Source organism: Corvus kubaryi, unplaced genomic scaffold (genome assembly GCF_017639235.1).
Source record: "Corvus kubaryi isolate FWS band 111438036 unplaced genomic scaffold, C.kubaryi_AGA036_p1.0 137, whole genome shotgun sequence".
In the NCBI taxonomy this organism is placed as follows: domain Eukaryota; kingdom Metazoa; phylum Chordata; class Aves; order Passeriformes; family Corvidae; genus Corvus; species Corvus kubaryi.
This window is the reverse complement of record NW_024580671.1, coordinates 33733567-33747625: the sequence shown is the minus strand read 5'-3', so window position 1 is coordinate 33747625 and position 14059 is coordinate 33733567. Positions and strand designations below refer to the sequence as shown.

Genomic DNA, 14059 nt, shown 5'->3' with positions numbered 1-14059 from the left:
CACCTAAGTACATATCGAGCTATATCACTTTTCCAGAACTTTCGATGTATGGGGTTTAGCTTATTTATTTATTTACTTATTCAGTTATTTATTCTCCAGTGATGAATTTCAGCTGTGTATGTAGTTCCAGCTCCGTGAGATTTCTTTTCAGGAAGGAAACAAAAAGTGTTTGACAGTATCTGTACGTTTGACTACTTTTGAAGGATTTTAGATTCTTTCTAAAACTTAACTGAGAATTGTAATATAGTATAATATATTTGAAAGACTCTTTCACCACTCTTTTAGGACTTGAAGTACTGCCACAATGCCACTTTTTCATTCTCTTTTTGTTAACTTGCTAGTGTTAGGGGATTCTTAAATACATTAAAAGAAAAGAACAAATAGAAGAGAAGAGCTATTTCTAGTTCATGTTTTAGAGGAGGGCTGCTTTTATGTAATGGAGAAGTGTTACTGTGAAAAATGTGCTTTGGGTTTTATCCTTTTTTACTTTTCTTATATGACACTTTTGTCAGTGACAGGTGATTGCACATGATGCTTTAGATGTCAAAAGCACATGTGGGATGCATTTATTTAGGGCATCCTTATTTCAGTTTTGCCTACTAAAATAAATGTGATTCGTTATATCAGAAGGAATAAACTTCACCTGAAATATTTTAATCTCAAGTACTCTAGTTCAGATTTGATTTCCCATTGATTCCTGATCTTATTTAGACCCACTGGTCTAAATAAAGCTTGATATGCTTTGGAACTAGAAAACCATGAGAAGTGTAAAAGTTCTCTGAAGAGAATCAACCTTACTTTTCCTTGTTTCATTCAAATAAACAATAGGAATAAAGGTTGTATTGAATCATAAAGAATGATTTTATCTATAGCTATAAAAAGATACTGAAATCCTTTAAAGCCCTGTATTCTAAACATGTAGAGAGTAATAATAATTTTTTTCCATTAGGCTTCTTTGTAGCCAACATGACAGCCTTGTTTTGGATATAAGGTCATCTTGTTAGAAAAACTGATTAGAAGGTCTGAAATAGAGTGACTTTTCATATGAATAAAGCAAAAATGGCTTGAAACTCATTAGAAAAGCAGACAAACTGTTGAAAGTAATTTTCTGCTTACTATTTAATTAAAGTTGAGTTTTGTAATCTAAAGCTGAATTAAAAAAAAAAAAAAAAAAAACTGGCATTTTAGTTTGCTGTTTATAAAGTGGAAGACAAGGATTGAGGTGTTACTTTGAACTGTTGTCCAGAGTGTAATGACATTAGCTTTTTGAAAAATTGTGCTAATTCCTGATTGTCTCAAACTGTATCTATGTTTAGGCCATTAATTTTATATGAAGTGTGCATTGTAAGTATCACAATGTCAGCAGACCCCCTAGGATACCCTTTTTCCATATGAATATGATTGAAATGCTGCCTTAGATGACAAAAGTGAAATTGTCCCCAGAGAGTAGCTGAGGAGTGCAACATAGAAATTCTGTATAGAATATAGGAGAGCAGTTACAAACAGTCTTCCTGTGACCTTATATGCTTTAGATATCCTGATTAACAGAGTGCAGATCACACTAGCATCATGTGGCACAGCAGATGTCAGAGTAAAGAGAAGCTGTGACTCTGCAGTGTAAATACCTAAAATATAACCAAGCTGCAGATCAGCAAAAACCAAAAACCTATATTTGGTCACTATATATATTATAAAAAATCTTAAAAATATGTTTAAAATTCTGGTTACACTTATGCTGAAGATGATGGCATTTACATAATGGAATACAGCAAAGCTTGAGAAAAAAGGGTCCTTATTTGACATAGGGAAATATGAATTATGATGGAAACTTTTGTGCTTCAATGATAGCAATCACAATATTTTTAAAAGCAAACAAATTTACATGAAAGAGGAAATATTAAAACTTGTCATTAAAATTTAAATCAGCAAAATTAAGCATGTCTTTGGTTCAATCTAAGACATTGTTTTATGGTTAGGACTGTCTTATCCATACTGACATGCCTCAGCTTCATCAAATCTAGATAGAGCTTTTGGGGTGATAATTATTATCAGTGCCCACTTGTAAGGAAGGTCATATAAGAAATATCTTTATAAATAACATGTAAAAGGGTAGTCAGCCCCTATTAACTCCTCCTGTGCCCCACTGGAAATATGGAAATTAGACAAAAAAATAAATCCATATCTATTTATATGAGGGTTATGGGCTTGCTATCATTATCACATCTATACTCACTTTTGGGTTACTGACCTTCCAGTTTACAGTTGTTTGTTGAACTCAACACTCTCTGTGTGACAAACTGGGTGATCTTTTTATACAATAGGATATAATTATTGAATAGGGTAATTCATGGGTATTTGGATAATTCATTGCCAAGGATTCCTGTGAAAATATAACATATGCTATGCATGTAAAGACACTAGAATCAAGGTAGAAGATAATAGTTATAATTTGGTTTAATATAGAATGTAACAGCTTACTGAGATGACAATGTAATCCTTTAGACTTTGTAAGTCTGTATTAAACCTGTAGTGAAATAATAATAACAGTCTTGCACTGATACTTCAGACACCATATCTGAGTCTTACAAAATCTCTTCCTCATCTTGTAATTAATATCCAATTCATAACCAATTATGGAAGAAAACTATTTGTATTTCAGACACATATATGAAAACTATGTATTAAACCACTTTTACACATATTCCTTGTGGCTTTTGTGCTGTTCATGCAAGAACAGTTTTGGATATTTGGATAATATTTTACAATCAGGACTTGAAAGTCATTGTGTATTCTATGTTGTTCTTTATAAGCTTGATATTGATATATTTTCCATGGGTATTTGTTTTCTTAAAATAACCTACAAAATACATGCATTTTGTGATTTAGAAAGTTTGTGAGGATACTGATATCTATTAACTCTAAGATTACTCATTTTATAATAGTTTAATATATCAAGAAGTAGTTGAATATAATTTTCAAATAAAATACATAAAGGAGAGTGGGAAGCAGAAAAAAATATTTATTTCATTGTACTGAATATAATTTTAATTGGGCCAGTTGCTGACAGAATCCCGTGCTGGCTAGGAAGAGATAAAAATATGACATATACGTAAAAAAAACCTGAAGGCTGAAAGATGAATAAGCCTTCTAGGGAATTGATCTTTACAGATCAGATAAAGATTCTTGCAGTCTGTGCTGCATCAAAGGCTGTCTTTCATAGACAATAACATGAACTTGGAAACTGGGGACAAGACCTTCGAAAATGGAGGGTTTTGAGATTGACAAGTAGCTGGGCTTTGGACCTTTTTTTGTTGCCGTTTTTCTTTTCTATTATTTGTGTGTGTGTGTTTGTATGTGCATAATCTTTTATGATCCCTTTGAAAGTTAAGGAAAGGTTCATAGGCTGGTGGAGTGAATTAACTAACACTTGCACCTTATCTAGCTTTTCAATAGCTGTTTTCCTTTAAAGATAACCTTTCTCTTTGATAGATATAAGGAAACCTAGTGGAAGTTACCTCTTGACTTCTTTCAAAGTTTGATTAAAAATACTTATTTGTGGGTAGTCACTGTTTTTCAAGGGATAATTATATTTTATTGATGAGGTAAGTATTCTGGAAATTCCTGAAGATAATCACGCTTCACTGTACTTAGAAAAAGAAAAAAGAGAGAACAGTTCTCATTAATAATTAAAAAAAAAAAAAGTTTAAATTTAAAAAAAAATAAAGAGATAGAAGTAATTGCTTAATCTAGGAAAATTTACTAAACAAATTGCATGTTTAATCAAAGTGTTTCCAAGCACCTTAAATTTGACATAAGCTACTGTGTCAATCTCACTGGATAAATCTGGCATCAGCTCTTTTGATCCCTTACTTAGAAACACTATCTCACAGCTGTCGGGTATTACTGAGTCCCCTACGGTTCTGTGGCTCACATGCATGAGCACACCGACGCAGGGATGGCTGCAGTAACATTAAGCTGACGGCAAGGAGTTGAGAAGGGTCCTTGCTTAGAGTTCCACAGAAAGCAGTTTATTGCTACAGCTTGTGAAGGGTTCTAGAGGCAAATGACCCCGAGCAGGTGACAGCTCGAGCTGAAGTACAGGGGTGTGGCTAACACCAGGAGCCAACGGGGGAAGCAACTGGGGTACGTTACCATAACCAAACAAGGCATCCTGGAGAGGCTCCTTTCCCTCACCATAACCACTAGGGCTTTGGCACCAGAGGCTGTCTTACCAAGAGCTCTCTCTGTCTCTTGTACCACAGGTCAATTGGCCACCACAGTCGAGCATCCTCCAAACGAAGAGATGCTACAGCATTCTGTTAGCCTTTGCAGCCTTCTTTCCCTGGTCCCCATTTCTCAATTTATTTACTACTTCAGAGTAAATATGTGTTCTCCAGCAGACTGCATGAAGTAGGGTTCCTTAAATATATTGAAGTAAGCCAGAACATTTCTGTTACGTTAATTTTGCTTCTTTTTCCCTTTTTAGTGTTCTGTTTTTTATACTCTGTTTCCAAAAAGATGATGTTAAATAGAGCTTTAATCAAGGCATGAAAACATCTCACAGCTTTCATCTACACAGCGCACAATACAGAGGCATGGAGGAAGAAATTATTGAAAGCTAATATACAGGAATATAGTTTTAAACCATTTCTTCTTATTTTTTTTCACATAAAAATTTGAATCTTGGGATTTTAGTATTTGTAGGAGAAATCTGTAGGGAGCTGCAGTGGGTCATGGTGTTAAAGAAGCTGTTACCTTATTAAACTTTCATTGTAATGAGAAGGAAAATGGGAAGCGCCAGGTGTCAGCCGACTGTTGTGCAGCTTCTCTGTCAGCATTCTCCAGAGACTCTTCCATCAAAATGGGGAAGGCCAGACCTGACATTTGCATACCTCAAAAGGAAGCAGGCATGATTTCTTTGAGATATGAAAAATTAGTCTCTCCTCGTGTCACAGTAAAAGGCACAGGTAACTTGAGTTTGCTTAACTGTATGGCTATTTTTGACCAAGGAGTGCTGACATAGGGTATTAGGAAGTACATTATAAATATATATTCCAGATATACATTCCAGCTAAAGTATTAGATACATTGCAGATAAAATTTTTAAGAATTGATGAAATAACTGTAACAACAAAAAAATAACTGTAACAACAAAAAAAAAAAATAGTGAGTTTTGGACAGTAGAGCAAAATGCAGAGGTTCTTCAGGTTAGCTGTGATGAAGAAATCAAAAAGGTGTCTCAGCCTGTTGCTGGAGCCTGTATGCATGGTCCTGTCTTGTTGTCTGTGGATACAAATATGCTGCTAGCAAGAATTTTGCTTGCTTCTTTCCAGTCCCATGAGATACTTTTCTCTCTCACAGAAGATATTAGTAAAGTTCTGTAAGCTATGAATACCTGCGACCTTTGTTTATAGTACAGTAGAAAAATATTTTGACAATGGATGTTTTAGGATTTTAGCCAATCACCCCAAGGGGTGGCTGATCCTTTGACCAATTAGACTATGAAGAAAAAAGTCTATAAAAGAGTTGTAAAATAATTAAAGAAATCAATCTTGCTGCACAATTCCTGCCTGCTGAATCTCTCTTCTCCTCCCTACCACTTAGGGATACCACGACAGTTGTCATATGTACTACCATTATGGTGTTGGGTTTGGTGTTCTAGGAGTCAAGGAGAAGCTGTTTTCTTATTGGTTATTACCGTTTCTAAACAGTTTGCTTGGACTATCGTATGAGCTTAATTACCTTTGGCAGAGCTCTGTACACATGTCCCAAATGACAGCCTCTCATTTTGGAGGCTATTTTAAGGTGTAATGTGTTGTAGATATTGCACGTAAGGTTATTTTAGAAGGTTACTTGGGCAGTTAGGATGGGTTCTAACTGAAACCTGACTGAAAAATTTTAAAGGAGAACAAGAATACAATATCTATTTTGTGAGTGATAGTCTTTTTTTCCCTTCATTCGAGACAAGAGAAAACAACCCTAAACAACTTTTTTTTTTTTTTTTTTTAATTTTCTTTAAGCATTTTAACTTTAGAGTGCAGATTAGCTAAGAAATCTACTGGTGGAGCTGAGGAATTTCAAGCATGGCTGCAGTTCTTTCCATGGAAAATTCTTAGTAGTGTTAATGATGAGTATATATTTCTCTCCACAATCCATCTATCAGTTTGTGCATTTGGGTTCTGCTGTCTTTTGTGGTTCTCAGAGTACCTTAAGGCAATAGAGCAGAGTGTGAAGGAAATCTGAGGACAGTGTTAACTGCAGCTATTTACACGTGTAGTAAGTGTTATATCTTGCTTTGCTACAATCTGGTGAAACATGACTTAATCAGCTTGAATTTATCAGAGAACAGTCAAATTCAGATGCAGAACAGGCTAGATTGAGTGAATAAATTAGATGGACAAAGTTGTTCTAGTATATTATGAAAAAAATGAAAATACTGTAGATGTTTGTCCAGCGCAGTCAGGAGAGAGTTGGACTGTTCTTTTTCCCAGTATAATGTATGAAATGATATTGTAGTTTATCTTTGGTTAATGTGGTACTTGGTTACTGTTGAGGTACCTCCAGTGGACAATGCCTGTAGGGTGCTGGTATGTTTTTGTCACCTAAGAATCATTTGAATTGACAATAAAACAATTGAGTGGGGGTACATCTTGTGGCAGTAGAGCACACAGTTTTGTTGAGTTTTTTTCTGGTTTTAAAGAATGATTTCAAACCTAAAAATAAGGTAAAGATCTTAAGTTCTCATTTGTGAAATGTATCAATCATCCTGGTGGCTGTTAGAGAGGGGAGAGGGGTTACCCTTGGGATGAGGTAGCACAGGTGGTTGCAATCTGGGACAGGTCTAAGGTGATGTTCTGACAGCACCATGTCTGCAATTCCAGCTTACATGGACTTTCTGGTTATATTCCTTTTGGTGGTTAGCAAGAACTGACAAGGTGACTCAACTGAAAATGTGACTTAGACACCAGTTCATTTTGTGTAGGGATTGGTCTGAATATTAAAAGGGTCATCAGACTCATTGTTACACAGTAAGCATTTTCATGCCTACTTATCTGGTGGACATAGTCAGGCTGTGTCTGTTAGAAAGGGACCATGACTCCCTAAAAACAGTTGCTAAAATTTTTATTGGGCTGTAAAATAATTGAGTTCTCAAAGTAAGTCACTCAACAATTAGGACATGGCTGAGTCCACCTGAACTACATTCACATCAGGTAGCTGCTTCTTCAGAGTGAGCTGGCTTTAGGGATGGGTGCTGCCTCTAGGAATGGGGGATCCATATGCAGCTTAGCTGGAGAATGTGCATTACCTTGACAACTTCTGTATGGAAAATTGTAATAAACTTCTAAGAATTGCATCCGAACAGCTTTTTTTCAAAGACTTCAAATTTTGTATGAGGAGGAACACATCATCCAATCTAATGGATGTATCTGCACAAGAGATTGAGTTGAAAGAACGAATTCCTGTACACTCTGCTTTGCTTCCTGTCGGGCTAAGTGAAAAGACTGGATTTTATTCAAAGTATTAAATATGGGAGAAATGCCCTCTAGGAACATGCCTGTTACTCTCCAGCTGCTAATTCAATCCATGAGATCAGACTCCAGCTAGTCCCAAATTACTGACTTTTTATGCATCCCTAATAATCACAGGGCTGTCAGTAGTTTCCATAATTGAAGCTAAATGATATAATGGAGAAATAAATGTCCATAACATGGTACTTTAATATTCTAATATGTACTTGTTACAGGATGGTAGATTAAATTAATTAACATAAGTAAAGGTAGTTTGTGTAAGGAGAATTTTCAGCAGGATGTGGATGGATTTTGAACTTAAGTAGAACTTCTTAAAATATATTGGACTGAAGGTTAAGTTTTCTAATGCATTAGTACTTAAATAATACAGAAAATAGCTTTTTTTAGATGAGATGGTTCACCTTTACTCAAATATACATAATTTTCAAATAAATGCAAAAAAAAGCATAGATATATAAAATTTAGAGAGAGAAAACATGTATACGAGAAAAGTAAAAGAAAAAGACTTTTATATGTGAAGAATAAGTAAAGACTAAAATTCATGTCCTCTCTCTCTTTGTTTTTCAGCGCCTTGCTAAAGAAGCAGAGAAGTACCAAGCATCACATCAGTGGAGGGATGAGTTTGGGGTAAGCTTCGGTTTTTCACCTTTTAACCTGCTTTGATTTTTCCTCTTTGAAATGTTAACTGTAGTCTTACAAATGTGCTGTTTATATATCTACTACAGATGGGGTTACTGACTATGAATGGGCATTTTATTTAACTCAGTAAACAGAGTCTCAGTCAGGGTGTCTAGAGAATAAAGTGAACTTTTCCCTTCAGAAGCTCATCGGGAGCTTCACAGACCCAGGGATGTAGCTCTGAGTTGTACACAAGACATTTGTTTGTTTTGACAGACAGGGAATGATTACAGAGAAGGCATCTGAGTGATGGTTGTTATCAGCTAAAAGTGTGCTTATGCCAAACACTGAAACAGAATCATAGAAAAAATTTTTACAAGTTGTCTTTTCCTTATGTGAAGGAAAAAAATAAAAGCAGGAAATAACTTAATAGAGAAGGATTTGGTTATCTGCATGACTTGGGAGTCATAGAATATTTTTTAGAATACTTTTCTATATTTAAATAACTGCATCTCTCAGTATTCTAGTACTGCTGAAAGAGGCTCAAACGTGATCAAACATTAAAATATCTTCTTTAGTAATTTCAGACTTTACTGAAAAATAAGTGACATGATTTTAAAATGTACAACATTGATTTTTTATTACCAATCTGGCCAAATTAATATTGTGATGCATGATTATAAGCTTCTTAATTTTAGGCTATAGTTCCCTGCTAAGTGTTAAATTTATTTTATTTATTATGCTTTATTCCATGTTCCTTCAGAAATTAAAGTAGATGGTAATTTTACATGGTGATGCTACAAACCTAGACTGTGTTTGCACATCCGCGAGAATCACAGTGGCATACAGTTAAATGTACAATGGTTTTCTAAGAACTTTGTTGTGCTTTAAACCCAGCTGACAAGTAAGCACTGCACAGTCACCTGCTCACTCCCACTGAATTGGGATGGGGGAGAGAATTGCAAGAGTAAAAATGAGAAAACTCATGGGTTGAGATAAAGACAGTTTGATAAGTAAAACAAAAGTTTCATGCAGAAGCAAAGAAAAACAAGGAATTCTTTCAGCACTTCCCATGGGCAGGCAGGTGTTCATGCATTCCCAGGAAAGCAGGGCTCCTTTGCCCTTAAGGATGACTTGTGAAGACAAACACCATCACTCCAAAAGTCCACCCCTTTCCTACTTCTTCCCCCAGCATTATTTGCTGAGCATGGTGCCATATGGTGTGGAATATCCCTTGGGTCAGTTGGGGTCCGCTGTGCACCCCCAGCCTCCTCACTGGAGGGGCAGGGTGAGAAGCAGAAAAGGCCTCGGTTGTGCAAAAGTACTGCTCAGCAATAAAAAAAAACAACACCAGAATGATCAACATTGCTTCCAGAACAAACCCAAAATATAGCCCATGCTAGCTACAATGAAGAAAATTTATTCTAACTCAGTCTAAACCAGCGTAAATGTTCATTCTGATCCAGTGTTACTCAGGCACTTGGAGATCTGAAACCTGACAAGAAAGCCCCAAGATTAGGCTGTGTGATTCACACAGGAGTGACTGGCTTTAGGAGTACAGAGAGTCTGGATACAGCCTGAATCCTTTTAAGTGTGCTCTCTGCCCAGGCACAGCTTCTAATACACGGTAAAACACAGAACACATATTCCATGGAGATGCTACAACAAGAATGCTGCAGCGACCTTTTCTGCTAATCTATCTCTCTTGTGAATAGAAAATAAAAGCTGCAGGCTTGATGGACTCAGTGCAGAACTCTGTGAATACAGTCAGAATCTCATTTGAATCATTTTTCTTCTACGGTACATTCTGGCACCATGTCAACACTGCCTCAGCTTTTGTTTTTCTATTTACCCATTTTCTCACAGTAGAAGTCGGTCAAACCAAAGATGCTTCAGGTTTTATCTGAATTCATTTCCAAGGACACTTCTCAAAATAATTTGGAAATGTGATTTTATATTAATGTTGTGGTTCAGGGAAAGACTATGATCACTATTGAAAAAAAAAAATAGTGGTTGGATTTATAATAAAGTACCTGCAAACTGGGATTGTACTTTACTGTTTTGAATTTGGATCAGAACACTGTGCACTATATAATAACCTTGACATTAGGTTATGCAATTAAATTTCAAATGAATGTATTAAGCCTAATATAATTCAATTTGTTCAATTTTTGCCAGAAGTAATCTTTCTTCTCTTCTGGCCTACTTTTTAGAAAATGCCTGCTCAAATTAGTTTGCACACAGATCTTTCTGATAAACTTAATTTTCACTGGAAGATTCATTCTCCTAATGGCTGTGATGGAAAATGGAAGATAGACCGTGAAACTTTCTGCAGTCGGGGGTTCTTAAAGTACTTCTGATAGGATTATGGATGGTCTACATCATGCTGCATGAGGTTCATTTCTCATCCAGGATTTGGTTTTGGGTGATGAAAGCCCTTCCTGCAGCATTGCACATGAGTCACTGTAGAAAGAAACTCATGGGACAAGCTATTTCTGCATCTAATGAGCTAGTGATCAGCAATGTCCTTGACAGTCAGATTGCAGCCGAATAATAACTTATGGAGTTTTACGGAGAAAATAGCAGGAGCATTCCTCCTGGGGAAGTGTACACGGGCTGACTTGAGTGGAACACAAGCAAAAAATGAAGGGCAAAGAAGGCTGACTCTGGGACCAAGGTCTGTACAGAGATACAAGGGATGTGTCAGTCAAAAGACCACCAGGGTGCCTGTTCTAATACCTTATGCTAAATATGAGTGGGTTTTACACAGTTCACAGCAAAAAAAACATGCAAGCATTAAAAATTTTATTTTTAGGTTAATGTCAAAGTATAATAAAAATTCAGCATCTTAGATATGGTCTTTTGAAATAAGCTAGTACAGGGAAAAAAACATATTTACTTGCACAGACTCTTTTTTTTTTTTTTTTTTTTTTTTTTTTTTGTTTCGCCTAATGATTTAGTGTAAAGTCTGTCCAGATTGTCTAAAGAACAAAATTTGCTTGTCATTTAGAAAAATGGTAAGGAGACTATTTAAAACTATTATTAAACTATTTACAGACATACAAATCCACATCTACTAAAATCCCTTTTCTGTACTATTTCTAATTGAATGAGAGTATAATTTCTTCCATTGTTTTAAGTATTATAGTATATTAGATTCCAACTACTTCAAGCAGACCAAGCAATGAAAAACAAAGCAAAAAACTTAAATTTTGAGTCTTTTATAAATCACAGAATCACAACATGGTTTATATTGGAAGGGACCTTAAAGCTTATCTTGTTCTGACCCCCCTGCCATGGGCAGGGACACCTTCCACTAGACCAGATTGCTCACAGCCTCATTCAACCTGGCCTTGAACACATCCAGGGAACTTCTCTGGGAAACCTGTGGCAGTGCCTCACCACCTACACAGGAAAGAATTTCTCCCTAATGCCTAATCTAAATTTACCTTCTTTCAGTTTCATAGAATCATAGACTGTGCGGAGTGAGAGGGGACCCATCAAGATCATCAAGTCCAACTCTTGGCCCTGCACAGGACACCCCAAGAACCACACCATGTGCCTGATAGTCTTGTCCGAACACTTCTTGAACTTTGTCAGGCTTGGTGCTGTGACTACTTCCCTGGGGAGCCTGTTCCAGTGCCCAACCACCCTCTGGGGGAAAAACTTGTTTATATCCAACCTAAATCTCCCCCAACTCAGCTTCAGGCTGTTTCCTTGGGTCCTGTCACTTGTCATGAGAGTGAAGAGATCAGTACCTTACCTCATGAGGGCGTTGATGACCACACTGGGGTCTCCCCTCAGACTCTTTTTCTCCAGGCCAAACAAACCAGGTGACCTCAGATGTTCCTTATACGGATTCCCCTGGCCTTCCTTTGGACACTCTCTAATAGCTGAATGTCTTTTTTATGTTGTGGTGCCCAAAAGTGCACACAGCACTGGAGGTGAGGCCACTCCAGAGCAGAGCAGAGCAGGACAATCCTCTCCCTTGCCCGGCTGGCAATGGTTGGCCCTCCTGACTGCCAGGGCACTGCTGGCTCTTGTTCAACCAGGACCCACAGGTCCTTTTTGCACCTGCCCTCCAGCTTCTCATTTCCCACTCTATAACACATTCAGGGTCGCCCCATCCCAGGTGCAGAATCTGGCACTTGCTCTCGTTAAACTTGATCTGTTTGATGGCTGCCCATCTCTCCAATGTGTCGAGGTCTTTCTGCAGGACCTCTCTGCCTTTGGGGGACTCAACAGCTCTTTCCCAGTTTAGTGTCATCAGCAAACTTCCTTAGTGTTCCTTCGAGTCCTGATTCCAAGCAATTAATGAAGATGCTGAAGAGAACTGGGGTGAGGATGGAACCCTGCAGAGCCCCACCAGTGACAGATCACCAGCCTGATGTCCCCCCATTCACTATAACATTTGTGCCTGACATGTGAGCCTGTTGCTCACGCACTGTGTAACTTGGTTATCCGGCTGTGAGCTGGACATTTTGAAAATCTAAAATGAGTTAAGAGCATGTATCTTACATATTTACCATTAGTTTTAGCTAAGTGACAGAAAAACAGATCATAATGGATGTGGGTATTTTTCACTGATAATTAAATATCAAAATAATTTTGGAAACTACTAATTAATTTAATAAAGGTATAAAGTTATTCAAAGCAATTAAGAATAATAATTAAGAATTATTAATTAAGAATAATAATTAAGAATACCAAATGTCTTCTAAGTTAAAAAGGGAAAAAAAGAAATATTGGACTGTGATGTGTTAATTCCTGATGAAGCACAAAGTTGGTTAAAATAGCTGAACTGCCGTTTGCTTGTATGGCCCAAAAATAATACTTACCTGTTAGAAAACTATTAGGTCTTAAGAGAATATTTGTGAAGTTTATGAAGGCAAAATGAAAGTGCTTAGGTTCAGACAAATGAAGAAATCCCATTCTCTGTTTCCTACTCCATTGGTACTGTCCAATTCCCCAGCTGCCCATGCAGCTGTGGGAGTTAAACCTGCTTGAATGTTTTAGATTAAAGCAGTTACAACTCAGAGGTACAAACTAAAGAGGTATCTAAATGAAGCAGCTTTGTCAGTTTGAAATTTCTTGTACACTACAAATTGAAAGGGGGATGGTTTTGACACTTATGAGGGTCCAATTATTTTTCTGGCATAAAGACTCATGAAAAAAATGTATGCAAATTGAAAGAAGGAAAGGAGAATTCTGCATAAAGTAATTGCTGTTATTCCCTGAATGAATCTTCTACAATTACATTTGATACCACACTTGATTGCCTTGCAATGGTTGGTTAAATAAAGCAATTTTATTTCCAGTTGGGTTGCTGTATTAATTGTACTTACACATGTATAAACATAAGGGGTATCTCATTGGTATTTTAAAAGGGGAGTGAGTCTGTATGGATAGCCTATTAACATCTACTTATTTATACAGAGAGTGAAACTTAGGCTTTTAAGAATTAATTATCACATTAAAATGCCACATGAAAAATTCTTTCAATATGCTTTATCACTTAACCAGTAGGGTTATTTTATGTTCTTCTGTGTAAAGGATGTTTTTCTATGTCTTGGTAATTTTGAGACAGCATTTACTCCAATGACAATATGTAGGTTGGTGTTCATGTACCAACTGGGCTAAAAATAATGACAAAAGGTCATGGAAGAATTACTTTGGAATTATGGTTTGTTTGTTTATTTTTTTCTAGTAGAAATTTTGGCTGCATAAAACTGTAGTGAAAAGTTGCTCAGCAAAGAAACAGAAGATGAAAAGTATAACTAAGATAAAATAAGTCTTCTATCACCAGAGTTGATCCAAGCAGTGACCTGCAAGAGCAGAGCAGTAGTAGGTATCTCTGTTGTATCTTGCAGTTTGGAGATTTTCAGGACTGTCTGTAATTTATTTTGGATGTT

The 14059-nt window shown here is 36.6% G+C and overlaps 1 protein-coding gene across 9 annotated transcripts in view; it reads left to right on the top strand.

Annotated features, from left to right (window-relative positions):
- Nucleotides 1-14059, top strand: part of CACNA2D1 (calcium voltage-gated channel auxiliary subunit alpha2delta 1) — a 365110-nt gene that overhangs the window by 161185 nt on the left and 189866 nt on the right. For all 9 annotated transcript variants that reach the window (XM_042018479.1, XM_042018478.1, XM_042018482.1 and 6 more), the window contains exon 4: nt 8097-8156. In XM_042018479.1, the coding sequence (XP_041874413.1) occupies nt 8097-8156 (60 nt within the window). The remainder of the gene's footprint in view (nt 1-8096; nt 8157-14059) is intronic.